Source organism: Bombina bombina, chromosome 4, assembly GCF_027579735.1.
Source record: "Bombina bombina isolate aBomBom1 chromosome 4, aBomBom1.pri, whole genome shotgun sequence".
NCBI lineage: Eukaryota > Metazoa > Chordata > Amphibia > Anura > Bombinatoridae > Bombina > Bombina bombina.
Genome location: NC_069502.1, coordinates 625010804 through 625032376, shown reverse-complemented (window position 1 = coordinate 625032376; position 21573 = coordinate 625010804). Strand labels below are relative to the sequence as shown.

General features: G+C 36.7%; 1 protein-coding gene across 1 annotated transcript in view; it reads right to left on the bottom strand.

Moving 5' to 3' along the window:
* The window catches only part of LTV1 (LTV1 ribosome biogenesis factor), a 32031-nt gene extending 11332 nt beyond the window's left edge, over positions 1-20699 (bottom strand). The window contains exons 1-7 of the mRNA XM_053710649.1: positions 20554-20699; positions 17006-17137; positions 15493-15681; positions 15197-15284; positions 13825-13951; positions 12654-12900; positions 1924-2051 (exon numbers count right to left, since the gene is read on the bottom strand). Of these exons, the coding sequence (XP_053566624.1) occupies positions 1924-2051; positions 12654-12900; positions 13825-13951; positions 15197-15284; positions 15493-15681; positions 17006-17137; positions 20554-20556 (914 nt within the window). The 5' untranslated portion in view covers positions 20557-20699. The remainder of the gene's footprint in view (positions 1-1923; positions 2052-12653; positions 12901-13824; positions 13952-15196; positions 15285-15492; positions 15682-17005; positions 17138-20553) is intronic.
* Positions 20700-21573: the final 874 nt, after the last annotated feature.

Here is a 21573-nt window from a genome sequence, read left to right as displayed (position 1 = left end):
TGCTTATTCTATAAAGACATTCCAAAATGACCTGGACAATACTGTTGATACCCTTTAGAAGTTACAATAAAGAATTGTTTTGCAGTGATACTTCAAGCAGACTATTCTCTTTTAAATAGTATCACAGTTGTCTTCAATCTTTTAATCACCCATTCAACCAGTTTAAATGGAGAAAAGTACTTGTTCTGCTGTCGTGTATCACTGTTTGTATTACACTAAACATGGAAAAGAAAAACCAGAGATTGTCTGAGGAGGTTAGACAGAAGTAAGGAGCCAAGCATGGTCAATGTAAAGTCTATAAGACCACCTCTAAAGAGCTTGATGTTTCTGTGAGCACTGTTGTTAATATTAAGAAGTTTGAGGCACATGGGACTGTAGCCAGCATCCCTGGGTGAGGACGCAGAAGGAAAATTGATCCAAGAATGATGAGAAAGATCGTTTGAATGGCAGAGAAAGAACCAAGGACAACTTCAGAACCGATCCAAGTCAACGTTAAAGCTCAAGGTGCAACAGTTTCTAGTCGCACCATCAGTCGCTGTCTGAATGAAAATGGGCTCCCTACTATGAAACATGGAGGAGGCTCAGTAATGTTTTGGGGTTGTTTTGCTCCCTCTGACACTGGGTGCCTAGAATCTGTGCAGGGCACAATAAAATCAGTAGACTATCAAGGCATTCTGGAGCAAAACTAACTGCCCAGTGTCAGAAAGCCGACGGTCATTAATGGGTCCTCCTGCAAGATAATGACCTGAAACATACCTCAAAAAGATGAGAAGAAAATATTGGTTCATTCCAAAGTGGCCTTCTAGGAGTCCAGATCTGAATCCCGTCAAACATATGTGGATAGAGCTGAAACTCGCAGTTGGGAAAAAGCACCAATCAAACCTGAGACAAATGGAGCAGCTTGCTCAATAGTGGGCCAAATCCCAGTCGAATAGTGTAGAAATCTTATTCAGAGCTACAGAAAGCGCTTGATTGCAGTTATTGTCTCTAAAGGCTGTTCTACGGAATATTAGTTTAAGAAGTACCAATATTTTTGTCTGTGCCATTCTCCTTTGTTTTACTGTTTGTAATGTGTGAAGTCATAAAACAAAAGTGAAGTTTATGTTCTATTAAAATTGAAATAAAGAATGGTGGATACCAAATACTTTTGTCATTTTTTACATAGGTCAGAGAAAATTGTGCATTTTCCTAAAAAAGTGGAAGGGTACCAATACCTTTAGTCCCATCTGTTTATGTAAGCCCGAGATAAAGGGATATGAAACCCATTTTTTTTTATTTCATGATTCAAATAAAACATGTGATTTTAAGCAACTTTCTAATTTACTACTATTATCAATTTTTCTTCGTTCTCTTGGTATTTTTTTTTTTTATAAAAGTAAGCTTAGGAGTCGTACCATTTATGGTTCAGAACCTTGGTTAGCTCTTGCTGATTAGGGGCTACATTTAGCCACCAATCAAAAATAACTAGCCTAGTGCTGAACCAAAAATGGGCCAGCTCCTAAGCTTACATTGCTGCTTAAAACAAAAAAAGATACCAAGAGAACAAAGAAAAAGTTGCTAAAAAAATAAAAATACATGCTCTTTCTGAACCATGAAAGAAAAAAAAATTGGGTTTAATATACATTTAATAAAGTTTATTTTGTTAGCTACCTTGAATACAGCCCTATGTCTATTAATATCATATACAAATTCGCTCTGCAGATGTGTCATTCCCCTACAGGTGCACATGGATATAAGGACAGGGCACAAATACTTTCAAACACTAATGTATTAACATGGGCAGAAGGAGACATTGGCAGAGAGAATTTCTCACTTGAATGACAGTAATAGATGTGTTGAAGACAAAAGCAAAATATTCTGTAAACTATGGGAGTCTGAATACACAGTTATGTATACAAAAATAATACATAGATTGCCACATACTCCTTGGCTTTCTCCTTGAAGTAATCATTTACGACTTCCTGAAGCCGGCTGCTGTTTGAGTGAATGAATCCTTCCAACTCTGCGTTATCCAGAGCACCAATCTCATCATCGTCAAACTGCTCAAAAAACTGTAGTAGGCAAAAAAAAAAAAAAAAAAGCTGTAAGTAAGAGGCGTTCACAGAGTTGTTCTCTTGTAAGGTGGTTTTTACATAGCTAACAGTTATGCTTAACTTTGCTGCTTACAACAATTACAACACTGTGGAAATGCAGTAATAGATTAACCCTTTCCTGGCAGGGTTAAAGTGTCTACATCGGAACAACTGTTCCGATGTAGACAAATTGAAATCACGTGATCGTGCACACGATCGCAAAATTTCAATTATTGGATCGGGTCTGGGGGGGCGTCCCTATAACCCTAGGAACGCCCTCCAGACCGTGATCAAATCCAGGAAGCGCAGTAGGCTTCAGGAGAGCCGTTGGCTATGACGTTCTATTCCGTCATAACGGCTCTAAAGCCCAGTGTAATTCAGATCATGTAATTTTAAGATACTTTTAAAATTGACTACTACTTTCAAACCCACTTTGTTTTCTTGGTATCCTTTGTTGAAAAAGAATACGTATATATCCTACAATACAGGGAGCTAGCAGGTAATTGGTAACTACACATATATACATCTTGTCATTGGCTTACCATGAGTTCAGCTAGCTACCAGTGGCGCATTGCTGGTCTAAAGCGGACTTAAACTATGTCTTTAATCACATATACAAGCAATAGTGCAACAAGAAAGTACTCTAACATATCTGACTCCCTCCCAGCAACTGGTATGGGATTGAGGGAATACATCTAACAAGGCTGCACTGATAAACTTACAAACACAAGGATTTTGGCTTGCACAGAAAAAAGGTACCTTATTAGCCACTACAAAAACTCTCTCTCACAAGACAGCAAAAAACAAACATGCGTATCATAAAAGCTAAGAACAGGAGGGCTCTATAGAAACTAAGAGACCCACAGGAGGGTATAAAAAAGCACACACATATACACATATATATATATATATATATATATAGTTTTTTTTTTTCTCACACACACAGTATCTCACTAAAGTGAGTAAACTCCTCACTTTTTTGTAAATATTTTATTATATCTTTTTATTTGACAACACTGAAGAATTGACACTTTGCTACAACAGTTAAGACAACAAATGTACACTGTTATACAGGCTGTACACTCACTACTTTACATTGTAGCAAAGTGACATTTCTTCAGGGTTGTCACATGAAAAGATATAATAAAATATTTACAAAAATGTGAGGGGTGTACTCACTTTTGTGAGATACTGTATGTACATACACACACAGAAAATACATATAAAAATTTAGGGGACATCTTCCCTAAATAAGCAGCTGGTGCTAAATAATTAAGCACCACAACATATATATAAGAGTATTATCCAAGTCCCATATAGCGAATAAGGTCACCAGTCACCTTACATAATGCTTTATATGAAAATGGTGAAAGACAGCACCTCTCTTTTCCTTTCTGGGGCACAGGAAAGGGTTAGCCAAACCCCAATATGTATTCAAAATTAAGTAGTTTTTCAGCCTCCAGTCAAGTTAAAAAAGACCTTTATTAATTTCTTACAGGGTCCATCACATCAACCAATGTGATGGACCCTGTAAGAAAACATAATTTATGTAAGAACTTACCTGATAAATTCATTTCTTTCATATTAGCTAGTGACGTATGGGATATACATTCCTACCAGGAGGGGCAAAGTTTCCCAAACCTCAAAATGCCTATAAATACACCCCTCACCACACCCACAATTCAGTTTAACGAATAGCCAAGAAGTGGGGTGATAAAAAAGTGCGAAAGCATATAAAATAAGGAATTGGAATAATTGTGCTTTATACAAAATCATAACCACCACAAAAAAGGGCGGGCCTCATGGACTCTTGCTAATATGAAAGAAATGAATTTATCAGGTAAGTTCTTACATAAATTATGTTTTCTTTCATGTAATTAGCAAGAGTCCATGAGCTAGTGACGTATGGGATAATGACTACCCAAGATGTGGATCTTTCCACACAAGAGTCACTAGAGAGGGAGGGATAAAATAAAGACAGCCAATTCCTGCTGAAAAAAATCCACACCCAAAATAAAGTTTAACGAAAAACATAAGCAGAAGATTCAAACTGAAACCGCTGCCTGAAGTACTTTTCTACCAAAAACTGCTTCAGAAGAAGAAAATACATCAAAATGGTAGAATTTAGTAAAAGTATGCAAAGAGGACCAAGTTGCTGCTTTGCAGATCTGGTCAACCGAAGCTTCATTCCTAAACGCCCAGGAAGTAGAAACTGACCTAGTAGAATGAGCTGTAATTCTCTGAGGCGGAGTTTTACCCGACTCAACATAGGCAAGATGAATTAAAGATTTCAACCAAGATGCCAAAGAAATGGCAGAAGCTTTCTGGCCTTTTCTAGAACCGGAAAAGATAACAAATAGACTAGAAGTCTTACGAAAAGATTTCGTAGCTTCAACATAATATTTCAAAGCTCTAACAACATCCAAAGAATGCAACGATTTCTCCTTAGAATTCTTAGGATTAGGACATAATGAAGGAACCACAATTTCTCTACTAATGTTGTTGGAATTCACAACTTTAGGTAAAAATTCAAAAGAAGGGGCGTGTCCATGCAGCGATCCTGTGCGGTCGCATATCCAGGAGCTCTGGTCGAGTAGCACTAAATCCGCCGATTATAGGCACCACTGTACAGCTGTCAAACTATATTTATATAGTCAACAATAATTAAACCTAAAGAGAGTTCTCTTTTGATATGGCAGCAGTTTATATGACACCTGAGCTTAGGATTGGATGTTAAGGGCCTGGAGCGGCGGCTCACAACAGGCGGCGCTTCCCCCTCGGTGAATACCGAGGTTTCTGGTCTCGACTGAACTGTGCACTCAACTATTGCATTTCATCTATCTACATAAAGGAGACTCCCTGCAAGCATCTTTCTTGGCATAGCGCATCTAGAGGACACCCAATATGGCGGACATGGCGGGAGAGTGCCGAGAACAACTGATCGTGTTTCCAAGTAAGCTTGAATATCTCATGCAAAGGATGTTTGATAGGGCACCATACGACTACCTAATACAATTCGTGCCTATAAGCTTGACAGAACATTCAGAAGCAGAACCCACTAAGGACATGATACCGCCAAAGCATCTAACGACTTCACAAGTACAACATGGCTCCCGATCACCACGCAGCCCGACCTTGGACATGGAGCAACTTACAAAGACGACCACTGAACAGCCATCAAAGCACTTCACCAGCCTACCGAGCCGGCATAATGATAACAAGAAGCGCGGGAGCTGCGCTATATCCCCTACCTCCCAGATAACATCTCCATTGAAGGGTCTTGGGCCCGGGCCCTCGGGAGAGGACGTAACATTACATAAGGTAGAGAGAGGCTCAAGGTGGGGCGGGGTGGTGCTGTCCCTGCACGGGGATGACGACCGATCTGTCCAGCGACCAACGATGACGCAAAGGACTCTCACTGAGTGTTTCTCCCATCTCTTACCCAAATACCTGAGAAAGACTTGGTGGCGACCTTACTTCCATACTCTGAATAGGTCTGTTCTTTATTTGTACAGTGCTGGACTCACATGGAAGAGAGGGGTCGGGTAGCCTGCTGATGCCCCTCCACTAGATTACTTTTATTTTCTATAGGCAGCTCCATGTTGGACAAAGTTGCTACGAGTTAATTTACCACGCATGCTTCTAGTATGGTTTGTTCTGCATTTTTCCTTGCTGCTATATTTTTAATGTTTTTACACAGTTTGAATATTGTGTTTACTTGTAGACACGGATATATCATGGCTAATTTTTTGTATACCTCATATCAATGCTGAAAGCATGTTTCATATACTATGTATCTCTCCTCAGTGGCTAGCGGTCGTGGCCATGAGAGAGCTAACTCTAAGAAAAACTTAACTTGATGCACTGCATGTTAACAATGCTCATAACATTCTGGCATATGCCGGCATATAGTTAGTTAATCTACCTGTGGAACCAGGACTAATGTTTCAATTAACATAATATAGCAGTTCATACAGCCGCAATATTAATTCACTATGTTTTAAGCGGTCTCACTCAAATATATATAGAATAACTGTAGCAACACTGCCATGACCTTTGAGCGACAACGATATAACAATTGATATTGATAGTGCGTAATACTCTCTAGATTGTGTAGCACCCTAGTATACCATGTATATCTTTCTGTTTTAGCCTTATTCCTCCCTACAATGTTTTGCACCATGCCACAGAACGCCTTTCTTAACACGAATAATCATTGTAACAATATAGTATATCTATCTTACATCCACTACACATAGTCAGTAACATGTCCTCCTTAAGCAACATCAAAATTAACTCAAAATGTTGGACCAGTCATATTGGGTTCCCTACTAACCTTATATTTATAGCAAGATGTACTGCCTTTTATAATTGCAGTCAATGTGTTTTGTGGATGCATGGTCTGGTCAGAGACTTTTTCAGGATCTTTATCTTACATTGTTTGGAATATTATAACTTTTTTTTTTTTCCCTTAACCCCAGTTTTTCCCTTTATCTATATATGTGCCCAATACCGTTCATATAAGATCTTTTTAAGGACCCAAGAGAGGTCTACAATGTTAGAAATTGGGTTCCAATAAGACATAAATTGAGCTAAAAAATGTGATCTTACTAATGAGTAGCCCTGATGATGCTTTACAAATGTAACATTCTTGATGTATGTTTTGTGCATTCAATTTATGACGTGTATACTCATTTAAACTAAATAAAGCTCTTTTGAAAATTTAAAAAAAAAAAAAAAAAAAAATTCAAAAGAAGTTCGCAACACCGCCTTATCCTGATGAAAAATCAGAAAAGGAGACTCACAAGAAAGAGCAGATAATTCAGAAACTCTTCTGGCAGAAGAGATGGCCAAAAGGAACAAAACTTTCCAAGAAAGTAATTTAATGTCCAATGAATGCATAGGTTCAAACGGAGGAGCTTGAAGAGCTCCCAGAACCAAATGCAAACTCCAAGGAGGAGAAATTGACTTAATGACAGGTTTTATACGAACCAAAGCTTGTACAAAAAAATGAATATCAGGAAGAATAGCAATCTTTCTGTGAAAAAGAACAGAAAGAGCAGAGATTTGTCCTTTCAAAGAACTTGCGGACAAACCCTTATCTAAACCATCCTGAAGGAACTGTAAAATTCTCGGTATTCTAAAAGAATGCCAGGAAAAATGATGAGAAAGACACCAAGAAATATAAGTCTTCCAGACTCTATAATATATCTCTCGAGATACAGATTTACGAGCCTGTAACATAGTATTAATCACAGAGTCAGAGAAACCTCTTTGACCAAGAATCAAGCGTTCAATCTCCATACCTTTAAAATTTAAGGATTTCAGATCCTGATGGAAAAAAGGACCTTGTGACAGAAGGTCTGGTCTTAACGGAAGAGTCCACGGTTGGCAAGAGGCCATCCGGACAAGATCCGCATACCAAAACCTGTGAGGCCATGCCGGAGCTACCAGCAGAACAAACGAGCATTCCTTCAGAATCTTGGAGATTACTCTTGGAAGAAGAACTAGAGGCGGAAAGATAAAGGCAGGATGATACTTCCAAGGAAGTGATAATGCATCCACTGCCTCCGCCTGAGGATCCCGGGATCTGGACAGATACCTGGGAAGTTTCTTGTTTAGATGGGACGCCATCAGATCTATTTCTGGAAGTCCCCACATTTGAACAATCTGAAGAAATACCTCTGGGTGAAGAGACCATTCGCCCGGATGTAACGTTTGGCGACTGAGATAATCCGCTTCCCAATTGTCTACACCTGGGATATGAACCGCAGAGATTAGACAGGAGCTGGATTCCGCCCAAACCAAAATTCGAGATACTTCTTTCATAGCCAGAGGACTGTGAGTCCCTCCTTGATGATTGATGTATGCCACAGTTGTGACATTGTCTGTCTGAAAACAAATGAACGATTCTCTCTTCAGAAGAGGCCAAAACTGAAGAGCTCTGAAAATTGCACGGAGTTCCAAAATATTGATCGGTAATCTCACCTCCTGAGATTCCCAAACTCCTTGTGCCGTCAGAGATCCCCACACAGCTCCCCAACCTGTGAGACTTGCATCTGTTGAAATTACAGTCCAGGTCGGAAGCACAAAAGAAGCCCCCTGAATTAAACGATGGTGATCTGTCCACCATGTTAGAGAGTGTGGAACAATCGGTTTTAAAGATATTAATTGAGATATCTTCGTGTAATCCTTGCACCATTGCTTCAGCATACAGAGCTGAAGAGGTCGCATGTGAAAACGAGCAAAGGGGATCGCGTCCGATGCAGCAGTCATAAGACCTAGAATTTCCATGCATAAGGCTACCGAAGGGAATGATTGTGACTGAAGGTTTCGACAAGCTGTAATCAACTTTAGACGTCTCTTGTCTGTTAAAGACAGAGTCATGGACACTGAATCCATCTGGAAACCCAGAAAGGTTACCCTTGTCTGAGGAATCAAAGAACTTTTTGGTAAATTGATCCTCCAACCATGATCTTGAAGAAACAACACAAGTCGATTCGTATGAGATTCTGCTAAATGTAAAGACTGAGCAAGTACCAAGATATCGTCCAAATAAGGAAATACCACAATACCCTGTTCTCTGATTACAGACAGCAGGGCACCGAGAACCTTTGTAAAAATTCTTGGAGCTGTAGCTAGGCCAAACGGCAGAGCCACAAACTGGTAATGCTTGTCCAGAAACGAGAATCTCAGGAACTGATAATGATCTGGATGAATCGGAATATGCAGATATGCATCCTGTAAATCTATTGTGGACATATAATTCCCTTGCTGAACAAAAGGTAAGATAGTCCTTACAGTTACCATCTTGAACGTTGGTATCCTTACATAACGATTCAATATTTTTAGATCCAGAACTGGTCTGAAAGAATTCTCCTTCTTTGGTACAATGAAGAGATTTGAATAAAACCCCATCCCCTGTTCCGGAACTGGAACTGGCATAATTACTCCAGTCAACTCTAGATCTGAAACACATTTCAGAAATGCTTGAGCTTTTACTGGATTTACTGGGACACGGGAAAGAAAAAATCTCTTTGCAGGAGGTCTCAACTTGAAACCAATTCTGTACCCTTCTGAAACAATGCTCTGAATCCAAAGATTGTGAACAGAATTGATCCAAATTTCCTTGAAAAAACGTAACCTGCCCCCTACCAGCTGAGCTGGAATGAGGGCCGCACCTTCATGTGGACTTAGAAGCAGGCTTTGCCTTTCTAGCTGGCTTGGATTTATTCCAGACTGGAGATGGTCTCCAAACTGAAACTGCTCCTGAGGATGAAGGATCAGGCTTTTGTTCTTTGTTGAAACGAAAACGATTATTAGCCCTGTTTTTACCTTTAGATTTTTTATCCTGTGGTAAAAAAGTTCCTTTCCCACCAGTAACAGTTGAAATAATGGAATCCAACTGAGAACCAAATAATTTGTTACCCTGGAAAGAAATGGAAAGTAAAGTTGATTTAGAAGCCATATCAGCATTCCAAGTTTTAAGCCATAAAGCTCTTCTAGCTAAAATAGCTAGAGACATAAACCTGACATCAACTCTGATAATATCAAAAATGGCATCACAGATAAAATTATTAGCATGTTGAAGAAGAATAATAATATCATGAGAATCACGATGTGTTACTTGTTGCGCTAAAGTTTCCAACCAAAAAGTTGAAGCTGCAGCAACATCAGCCAAAGATATAGCAGGTCTAAGAAGATTACCTGAACACAGATAAGCTTTTCTTAGAAAGGACTCAATTTTCCTATCTAGAGGATCCTTAAACGAAGTACCATCTGACGTAGGAATAGTAGTACGTTTAGCAAGGGTAGAAATAGCCCCATCAACTTTAGGGATCTTGTCCCAAAATTCTAATCTGTCAGACGGCACAGGATATAATTGCTTAAAACGTTTAGAAGGAGTAAATGAATTACCCAAATTATCCCATTCTTTGGAAATTACTGCAGAAATAGCATTAGGAACAGGAAAAACTTCTGGAATAACCACAGGAGCTTTAAATACCTTATCTAAACGTTTAGAATTAGTATCAAGAGGACCAGAATCCTCTATTTCTAAAGCAATTAGTACTTCTTTAAGTAAAGAACGAATAAATTCCATTTTAAATAAATATGAAGATTTATCAGCATCAACCTCTGAGACAGAATCCTCTGAACCAGAGGAATCATCAGAATCAGAATGATGATGTTCAGTTAAAAATTCATCTGTAGGGAGAGAAGTTTTAAAAGATTTTTTACGTTTACTAGAAGGAGAAATAACAGACATAGCCTTCTTTATGGATTCAGAAACAAAATCTCTTATATTATCAGGAACATTCTGCACCTTAGATGTTGAAGGAACTGCAACAGGCAATGGTACTTTACTAAAGGAAATATTATCTGCTTTAACAAGTTTGTCATGACAATCAATACAAACAACAGCTGGAGGAATAGCTACCAAAAGTTTACAGCAGATACACTTAGCTTTGGTAGATTCAGCACTTGACAGCGATTTTCCTGTAGTATCTTCTGACTCAGATGCAACGTGAGACATCTTGCAATATGTAAGAGAAAAAACAACATATATATAAAGCAAAATTGATCAAATTCCTTAAATGACAGTTTCAGGAATGGGAAAAAATGCCAAAGAACAAGCTTCTAGCAACCAGAAGCAATAAAAAATGAGACTTAAATAATGTGGAGACAAAAGTGACGCCCATATTTTTTCGCGCCAAATAAGACGCCCACATTATTTGGCGCCTAAATGCTTTTTTGGCGCCAAAAATGACGCCACATCCGGAACGCCGACATTTTTGGTGCAAAATAACGTCAAAAAAATGACGCAACTTCCGGCGACACGTATGACGCCGGAAACGGAAATAGAATTTTTGCGCCAAAAAAGTCCGCGCCAAGAATGACGCAATAAAATGAAGCATTTTCAGCCCCCGCGAGCCTAACAGCCCACAGGGAAAAAGTCAAATTTTAAAGGTAAGAAAAATGTTAAATTAAAATGCATTATCCCAAATATGAAACTGACTGTCTGAAAATAAGGAAAGTTGAACATTCTGAGTCAAGGCAAATAAATGTTTGAATACATATATTTAGAACTTTATAAACAAAGTGCCCAACCATAGCTAGGAGTGTCACAGAAAATAAGACTTACTTACCCCAGGACACTCATCTACATATAGCAGATAGCCAAACCAGTACTGAAACGAGAATCAGCAGAGGTAATGGTATATATAAGAGTATATCGTCGATCTGAAAAGGGAGGTAAGAGATGAATCTCTACGACCGATAACAGAGAACCTATGAAATAGACCCCTTAGAAGGAGATCACTGCATTCAAATAGGCAATACTCTCCTCACATCCCTCTGACATTCACTGCACGCTGAGAGGAAAACCGGGCTCCAACTTGCTGCGGAGCGCATATCAACGTAGAATCTAGCACAAACTTACTTCACCACCTCCATCGGAGGCAAAGTTTGTAAAACTGAATTGTGGGTGTGGTGAGGGGTGTATTTATAGGCATTTTGAGGTTTGGGAAACTTTGCCCCTCCTGGTAGGAATGTATATCCCATACGTCACTAGCTCATGGACTCTTGCTAATTACATGAAAGAAATTAATAAAGGTCTTTTTAACTTGACTGGAGGCTGGAAAACTACTTAACCTTACATAATGCCACATATATTCCAAACGTTTAAAAAGAAGAGTTCTTATTGAATCAAACCGTAATAAAAATGTTGATACAGTTGAATAGTATTATAATTCTAGCTTATGTTCTATGCTAACCAGTCTCTTACAGATACTTGTATGGGTTACTGAGTCATGCGATTATGAAAGAAACATTCTGATTGGAGTACCATCAGTAGAGTGTCTCTGGGATCCCAAATAGGACTGCTGCAAGTGAGCAGTGGAGGAAAGGCTCTAGTCTGCAGACCAGATTTAGCGATTCAATAAGAATTTTTCACGGAGGTACTGTGCTCTTTGGTTTTTAAACATTTAGAATATATGCCGCACTAATATTTTAGTGAGACATTATTTGCTATATAGGACATGGATGACCCGTCATCTATGTTGTGATGCTAAATTTTATTTTTATTGTTAGCTCCTTATTTAGGGGACATGTATTTCAAAGAAGTAGTCAATTTGTTTCTGGCAAATTTCAAAGTTAAAGGGCTATTATAGTCATACTGGGCACTGGGTTCTTAGAGCTTAGATATTCAGGTGCACATTGCAGATTAGTGACATTGCTGGGTTTTTGACAGCTGAGTTGTACACCAAGTTAGAGTTTGTGATACAAAGTGGGAGCTTAATATTTTTTGCACTGGCTTCTTTGTGCTATATTATTTATGTGGTCTTATATGTTATGTAACTTTTAAACAAAACGGTGTATGAATATTACAAAAATGAAAACCTCCCGCTCTATATTGTGTTTACTTACCTGAAGAACCACACAATACAGCTGTGGAAAAGCTGGTAAAAATCCCTGATATGTGAATGTTATCCAATTATCTTACAGAGTGCAAGAAAGTGTGAGCACCAAGATGGTGTTGTCCAATATACAAATGTACAGAGCTAGAAGAATTGATTTCCATACCTTTTCAAACCTTTCATCAAGAAGAGTAAGTTGTTCATTTCTCCTAATGACAGAAGATGTCATGGAATATTCTGTAAAACGACTCTTGGTCTCTTCCTTCATGAACAGATATTCTTTCATGGGACCAGGGCCTTCCCCATCTTCTTCATCTGTCATAGGGCCATCTGAGTCAAAGTCACCTTCCTCACTACCTTCCTCATCACTTTCAACATCTTCCCATTCACCATCATCAGTTTCCTCATATTGTCTATGCATAATATTAAAGCGATATTAGACACTAAATAAGTGCTAAATAGAATGATGAATACAAAGAAAAGATTAGTCTGAGAATAACATGTAGATGTGTTTATAAGTTTAATTAGTTGTTTAAATATTGACAAAATAAGTGTAAAGTTTTAGTATCTATAAAGCAATAGGAGCCGCCATGTTGTAACTTAGGTTACCTTGTCTGCTTTAGCCAATTAGGAACAGTTATAAACAGGTCACTAGAGAGTGCAGCCAATGGCTGTGTGGAATATAACAGTGATCTGCCCTTCCATTTCTAACAGGAACGGAAAAGCTCATGATTTCAGAATGGAATTACAGGAATAGTGGACAAAATAAATAATCAAAGTATATTGCAGAGGTTTTTTTTTATATATAAGCTTTAGCATTTTATATTACTATCTCCGTGTTTAATGTTGCTTTAAACAAACAAAAAATGGAAACAGTCTCTGATTCATAATACGATTATAAATAGAATGCATATCAATACCAAATTAGTAATGTTCTGTAGCATTGCTAAATAAAGTGAACAAATAAGAGAAAATACTAATTTACATTAAAACTATTATTCCTAGCATATCATAAGTGTAATCCCCTACAAATGGTAAGGCACCGCTAAAATGTTGCCACAATACACTACAGCTACCGTGCAGGACATAGTTAGCGTTTGGTGTTGAAATGTGTATGAGATCCTAATTGGTTAACCAGCTATGTCTTGCTCAGGAGATGCAATGTGTTATGGGTCTAAGCAGAACTTTAGCTATGCATTTAACACTATTGCAATGATTATACACACAGAAAATATATTTGCCAAATTAGATTGTTTAACTTTTTCCATTAGAATGTATCATAAAGGGTTTTGAAAAGGATAAAACTATTATAGTTTTGACAATTAATTTATATTTACTTAGAGCTATCTTCAGCAACATTGGCCTGTATAATGAAGTCATCATCAAGTTGATTCTCTGGATCATCGAAGTCAAAGTCATCATCTAGAGCTGCCACAATATCTGGATCCAAGTCTGGGCGTGGACCTGAAGATGAAAACAAGCTAGTAAGAAATATAATTTTCCGCTCATAAATTGTCACTATATGTCCTATGAATACCATGTCTTGGCATAAAGGACATACGATTTTTTATTTCTTTGCGCTCAAACTAATCATACCAAAAAGCAAAGTGAATTCATTTTAGTCTGAAAGGGGAGAAGTAAGTTAACTATAATGAATAGGATACATTCTAAAATGACTTGGTTGTTTGATATAACAAGTGATTAATCTATCCATCACTATGCAAGTAACAGCCACTACTTTCTGAAAAAGGAAGAATATGTAAGTTTGGAAGTGTATTATATTAAAATCAGGGGTCATCATATGTATGTGAAATTTAAGAGCCAGCAGGACATTTCAGCCAGACAAGAGATTGCTCATATATAGACGACATTTAGGGCCAGATTAAAAGTGGAGAACTAAATATTGCTTGCGAACAAGCGATATTCACGCTCTACTTTGTAATACCAGTGCACGATAATGTGTGCTGGTATTACAAGTGCTACGATAGTATTACAAGTAAATTGCTACGAAGCATTGTGCTCACGAGAGCGCAATTCCATAGGCTCCTATGGGAGCCTGGTTCTGATGCCGTCACAGAACTTGCGCAGTGAAGGAGGTAAGTAGAGCAGCATTTTTAAATATATATGTAAATGATTATACACAAATATATATGTATATAATCATATACATATATATTTACATTACGGTTTATGGGAACACACAGTTCCCATAGACCGCAATGTAAAAGGTACTTTTCAGTCCCGTTTTTTTTCTAACACCCCTCTCCCACCAACTTACACACCAAAAACTGCCAAGTGCAGTTGTTAATATTTTTTTTTTTTTTTTTTTTTTTTTAAATACCTTTTGTTTTTTGTTTTTGTTTTTTTAATTAAAAACTACAATGCGCTCTATGTAGAGAGAATTTGGGGCACTTTTATAAAAATTAACCAGAGATCTAATCACTGGTTAATTTTTGGGAGCGCTAATTGCTATTGCGAGCTCGCAGTAGCAATAACCAGCCACTTGTAATGGCTGGTTAATTATCACACACCTGCAAATTTGACCGTTTGCGGAACCACGATAATTTAGAGCTCTATTTATAATATAGCCCTTAGTAATAAAAAAGTTAAAATCAAGAATAATTAGCATCACTATATGTTGTAACTCTGGTATAATGTACACTATCAGAAATTGCAGGTATTCATTGCATTTTAGGGTATTACTGTTACCTAAAATTGGTGCAGCTTTATTTAATAGTCCCACATCTTCCTCAAACTCTGATGCAAAAACTGAAGAGGGCAAGTTAATAGATGGCGCCTAGACAAAAATGGGAGAAAAACATTATTTGCATCTACTGTTCGGATAACTATAATAAATGATAGTTTTCTTTGCCCTTTAATCAAAAGAGAATAGAGAAAATCCAAATGATATGAAAGAGATAACAGAGATAAAGATATAACAAAAAGATATAAAAGGGTATAACAATCTTACATTATGCGGTTGCAATTATAAAGCCATATCTTACGGGAATAAGTTCAACCTCCTCTTCTATGTCTCCCTCCTCAGTCACAACGAGCCGGCTCTGTGGTCGGTGGTTTTGAGAAGGCACAAGTTCTGCAGGGCCGACCTCTTTCAGATGCTGCAGGTAATTATAATCATCATCAAAGAAAACACCAAAGTTCCTCTGTTCCTCCCTTCTTTTATCAATTTCAATCTGCAAAAACAAAAGAAAGCAACTATGACCTCACTGATAAAAGTAGAGTTCACCTTGATCCTTGCAATAAATTCTGAATCTATATATAAAATAATAGTTATATCAAAATGGTTGATTACATTAAACTTGAGGCCCGTCAATATTTTTAAAGATATCAGTAACATTAAAAATTATTAAAAAGGATACTAAACCCAATTTGTTTTCTTTCATGATTCAGATAAAAAGTTGCATGTTCTAATTTACTCCTATTATCATTTTTTATTTGAAAAAGCAGGAATGTAATGTTAGGAGCTGGCCATTTTTGGTTCAGCACCTGGGTAGCACTTGCTGATTGGTGGCTACATTTAGTCACCAATCAGCAAGCACTACCCAGGTGCCGAACCAAAAATAGACCGGCTCTTAAGCTTACATTCCTGCTTTTTCAAATAAAGATAACAAGAGAACGAATAAAAAAATAATAGGAGTAAATAGAAAGTTGCATAAAATTGCATGCTCTATCTGAATCATGAAAGAAAACATCTGTGTTTAGTATCCCTTTAAGAAATAGATTAAAAACTTTAAGTTTAAAGGGACATTCCGGTCAAAATTTAAATGCGCATAGATGAATTACATGTTTGAATTGAAACACATTTACAATAAACATGTATTGGCGAAAATGCTTCTAGTAAAAATGATCACTGCTTTAGAGTAAAATTTTTTCTCTGTACAGCTAGATATTCTTAGTCCACCAGCATTTTAAACACTACAGCTGCTCAGAGCACCAGTGGGGCTTGCATCATGTCAGAAATTAACAGCTTAGGTCATAACCAGATGATAAAAGCACCTAAGGTTCTCTGAGCAAGTGCTGTGTTTAAAATGCTGGCGCACTGTGCATAATTAGATAAACTTTTGAAACAGCTATAGCTTTTATTAGAAGCATTTTTCCTACTACATGTATATTACAAAAATGCTTCTATTCAAAACTGAAATGCTTCCATATGGATTCCAGTTTTGGCTGTAATGTCTCTTTAATAATAATAAAAAAAGAATATTAAATATGGATGGTATATAGATGTATAACTTGGGCTCCTTTAATTTGCAGCACTTGAAATTTGTAGAAAATATAGAATGGATCTCTTTGTATGCTAAACCACCAATCCAGCCCTGAACATTACCACAATGCCCTACAAACTGCAAATTCTTTAAATGCACGTATAAGACCAAAGGTCAATATAACAAATACAATCTAAACTTTTTTTTTTTTTTTTTTCAAGGTTTGTATGATCATTCTTCAGGAGCAGAAATAGAAAATGTACAATAAAGTTGAATATGTTAAATTAGGAACCTTATCTGCAGGTAACAGCACTCTCTGGGGAGCGGTTTCATCAGCAGCCAATGGATCTCTCTGGCTTCTATGTACCAGATGGAAGGTTACAGCGTTTTTCTTCTCTATAAAGGGTTTCTTCCTTCTGTGAGGCTAAAACAAGACAAATAAAAAAATACTGATAAATATATATGCTCTTTCAATTCTGACAGCATGCTTAATCTATCACAATGTCTAATACTGAAACTGCTTCAGTAAAAGTACAACTGTAAACAATGTAATCAGTGACTAAACTGAATAACTAATTCCCCAAAATTTACCGCAAATGAAAAACATAAATAAATACTATTTAAAAGTTCTTGTTTACTTCAGAATATCTACTTCCCTTTGTGAAATACATGATAAAGGACATCATCCACTCACCATAAAAAAAAATATATATATATATATATATATATATATATATATATATATATATATATATATATATATATATATATATATATATATATATATATATATATATACACATATATACACACACACACACACACACACATATACATACATACACACACAGGGAGTGCAGAATTATTAGGCAAGTTGTATTTTTGAGGATTAATTTTATTATTGAACAACAACCATGTTCTCAATGAACCCAAAAAACTCATTAATATCAAAGCTGAATAGTTTTGGAAGTAGTTTTTAGTTTGTTTTTAGTTATAGCTATTTTAGGGGGATATCTGTGTGTGCAGGTGACTATTACTGTGCATAATTATTAGGCAACTTAACAAAAAACAAATATATACCCATTTAAATTATTTATTTTTACCAGTGAAACCAATATAACATCTCAACATTCAAATATACATTTCTGACATTCAAAAACAAAACAAATCAGTGACCAATATAGCCACCTTTCTTTGCAAGGACACTCAAAAGCCTGCCATCCATGGATTCTGTCAATATTTCACATTTGATGATGGACCACAGGTTCTCAATGGGGTTCAGATCAGGTGAACAAGGAGGCCATGTCATTAGATTTTCTTCTTTTATACCCTTTCTTGCCAGCCATGCTGTGGAGTACTTGGACGTATGTGATGGAGCATTGTACTGCATGAAAATCATGTTTTTCTTGAAGGATGCAGACTTCTTCCTGTACCACTGCTTGAAGAAGGTGTCTTCCAGAAACTGGCAGTAGGACTGGGAGTTGAGCTTGACTCCATCCTCAACCCGAAAAGGCCCCACAAGCTCATCTTTGATGATACCAGCCCAAACCAGTACTCCACCTCCACCTTGCTGGTGTCTGAGTCGGACTGGAGCTCTCTGCCCTTTACCAATCCAGCCACGGGCCCATCCATCTGGCCCATCAAGACTCACTCTCATTTCATACAGTCCATAAAACCTTAGAAAAATCAGTCTTGAGATATTTCTTGGCCCAGTCTTGATGTTTCAGCTTGTGTGTCTTGTTCAGTGGTGGTCGTCTTTCAGCCTTTCTTACCTTGGCCATGTATTGCACACATTGTGCTTTTGGGCACTCCAGTGATGTTGCAGCTCTGAAATATGGCCAAACTGGTGGCAAGTGGCATCTTGGCAGCTGCACGCTTGACTTTTCTCAGTTCATGGGCAGTTATTTTGCGCCTTGGTTTTTCCACACGCTTCTTGCGACCCTGTTGACTATTTTGAATGAAACGCTTGATTGTTCGATGATCACGCTTCAGAAGCTTTGCAATTTTAAGAGTGCTGCATCCCTCTGCAAGATATCTCACTATTTTTGACTTTTCTGAGCCTGTCAAGTCCTTCTTTTGACCCATTTTGCCAAAGGAAAGGAAGTTGCCTAATAATTATGCACACCTGATATAGGGTGTTGATGTCATTAGACCACACCCCTTCTCATTACAGAGATGCACATCACCTAATATGCTTAATTGGTAGTAGGCTTTCAAGCCTATACAGCTTGGAGTAAGACAACATGCATAAAGAGGATGATGTGGTCAAAATACACATTTGCCTAATAATTCTGCACTCCCTATATATATATATATATATATATATATATATATATATATATATATATATATATATATATATATATATATATATATATATATATATATATATATATTATTTTTTGATAGTTTAAGCATTATTTCATATTTAAAGTGATGGTAAATCCTAGCGTTTCTGAAACGCTAGGATTTACCAGTGGAACAAATAAAGGGGACTTCAGTATAAAATACTTCATGCTGAAAGTTCCTTCCTATATTTGTTTGAAGCATTCGCCACACTGAGCTCCTCAATAGCCGTGCGGGCCAGCTGGCGCCAAGCCAGATAGCGCCAAACCAAATAGCCCGCATGGCTATTGGCTAAGAGGTGAAACGTCACCTTATAGCAAAATAATGTTCTGCCGTGGGCTGCCTGAAGCGCTCAGCACGGCGAACACTTCAGACAAATAAAGGAATTTTCAGCATGAAAGAAAAATCTATGATGGATATCTGCAGTAAGTAAATCACTAATAAAATATAATACCAACTTTTATGCACCTCTAATTTGTGTTAACCAGCTGAACATTGAACAAATGTTATTCTCTGTATTCTTCAATCACATTGTTTGTGTAATTGTTATTTATACTTATGTGCACTTAATAAAGCTTTTGAAAAACAAAAAATACAATACCAAACTATTTAAAAAGCCTAAATGTACATGTTTTTCTCCTATGCTGTGTTCAGTAAAACCTTTTCTGTTTTGTGTGACTTTCGGTATATTTATCAATAATTGGGCAGCAGTTCATTGGCTTTAAAATACTGAATAGTTCTGTAGTACTAAGAATCATCAACGGACATTTTATTTTTCACTGTAACTCGTTGAACCTTAAAACGGACATTAAACACTTTAAGATGGTAATATAAAATTATATATATATATATATATATATATATATATATATATATATATATATATATATATACTCTACTGAAATTGTGAGCATTTCAGTTACTGTTAGAAATGGAAGTGCAGAACCCTGTTATATTCCATACAGCCATTGGCTGCACAGTCTAGTGACCCATTTATAACTGTCCCTTATTGGCCACAGCAAAGAAGGTAACCTAAGTTACAACATGGCTGCTCCCATTGTTTTATAGACAATAAAACATTACAATTATTTTGTCGCTATTTGAACTACTAATACAAGTTTCAAAAATACATCAACATGTTATTCACAGACTAATCTTTTATTTGAATGCATCATTCTATCTAGCATTTATTTAGTGTTTAATGTCGCTTTAAATTATAGTTTGCATTCCATTTCCAGTTACTGAGTATGCTATAATGTTTATTAACAATTTGCTGTACTAATAACTTGTAAAATCATATACCAAATACACGGGACATAATCAACGTTTAGGTAGCAAAAGACCCTATGTAATTAAAAAAATTAACACCTCTAGTATCAGAGAAAATACATAGAGAGGCAGCCATCTCTGATTCTCAATAATAATTATTATAATAACGTGGGTTGAATCACACGCTATAGATCCTAGTTATGATTAGGTCTAGCTTTAGCTTACCATTGTGTTATGAAACTTGACAAGCGGTTGTCAATCACAGAAACCAGAAGTAGCGTTAAAATACTACAATTCGGAAGATATTACTGCATCCATCCGCACATGCAGCCTCGGCCAGGTTGGGTCGTACCAATCTTATTTAAAAGAGGGTGCCTGGACTTAGCAATAGAATTGTATCCGATGTGTAACAAATGTAACTTAAGGATAAATAAAATAGTTACACTATTTATACTTAAATATTAAAAGATACATATTTATATAGATTGATTATTCAACTATGAACCGTACATAACATGTTTCTGTATCACCCCCACATACATAAAAGGTTTGGTTTATTCTACAATATAAGGGAAACGGAAGATGTGTAAAATTAGTCAGTAGTAACGTCAAAAGGGCGCGCCTTCGTGCTGGAAGTACATGTGCGCTGTTTAATGACGTAGTAGCAGGGCTTACACAACAAGCAGAACATGTTTGGCAATTCGTTGGCTGTGTATAACGTAGAGCTTAAAAGTCACAGGGTGACACACCATTCCGTATCACACTATGGATCACCAAATTCATGTTATGAATAATCAAATCATACTGTAAAACGCCCCCTACATGATTTTTAACTTTAAATATTAACTAAATTTATCTTATCCAAGAACTGTCTGTGTTCCTATTTACTTATTTCATAAGTTATCAGTTAAGATCTCGAAGTCTCTTAAGTTTAAATATAAAGAATGCAAGCAAGCTGAATCAAAAGAAAGCAACTAAAACCCCGCTGATAAAAGTAGAGTTTACTTTGATTCTTGCAATCATTTCTAAAAGTGTATGTGAATTTTGTGAAAAAGTTATATTAAAATGGTTGATTACATTACCATTAGCTGCCAGTCAATATTGACAAAAAATGCTTTTTTTACCAATAAACACAGTAGATTTGCATAATCAACAAATGCAAGATAAAGACAATACAATAGCATTTAATCTGAATTTCAAATGAGTAGTAGATTTTTTTCGAACAAATTTTAAAGTTATGTATAT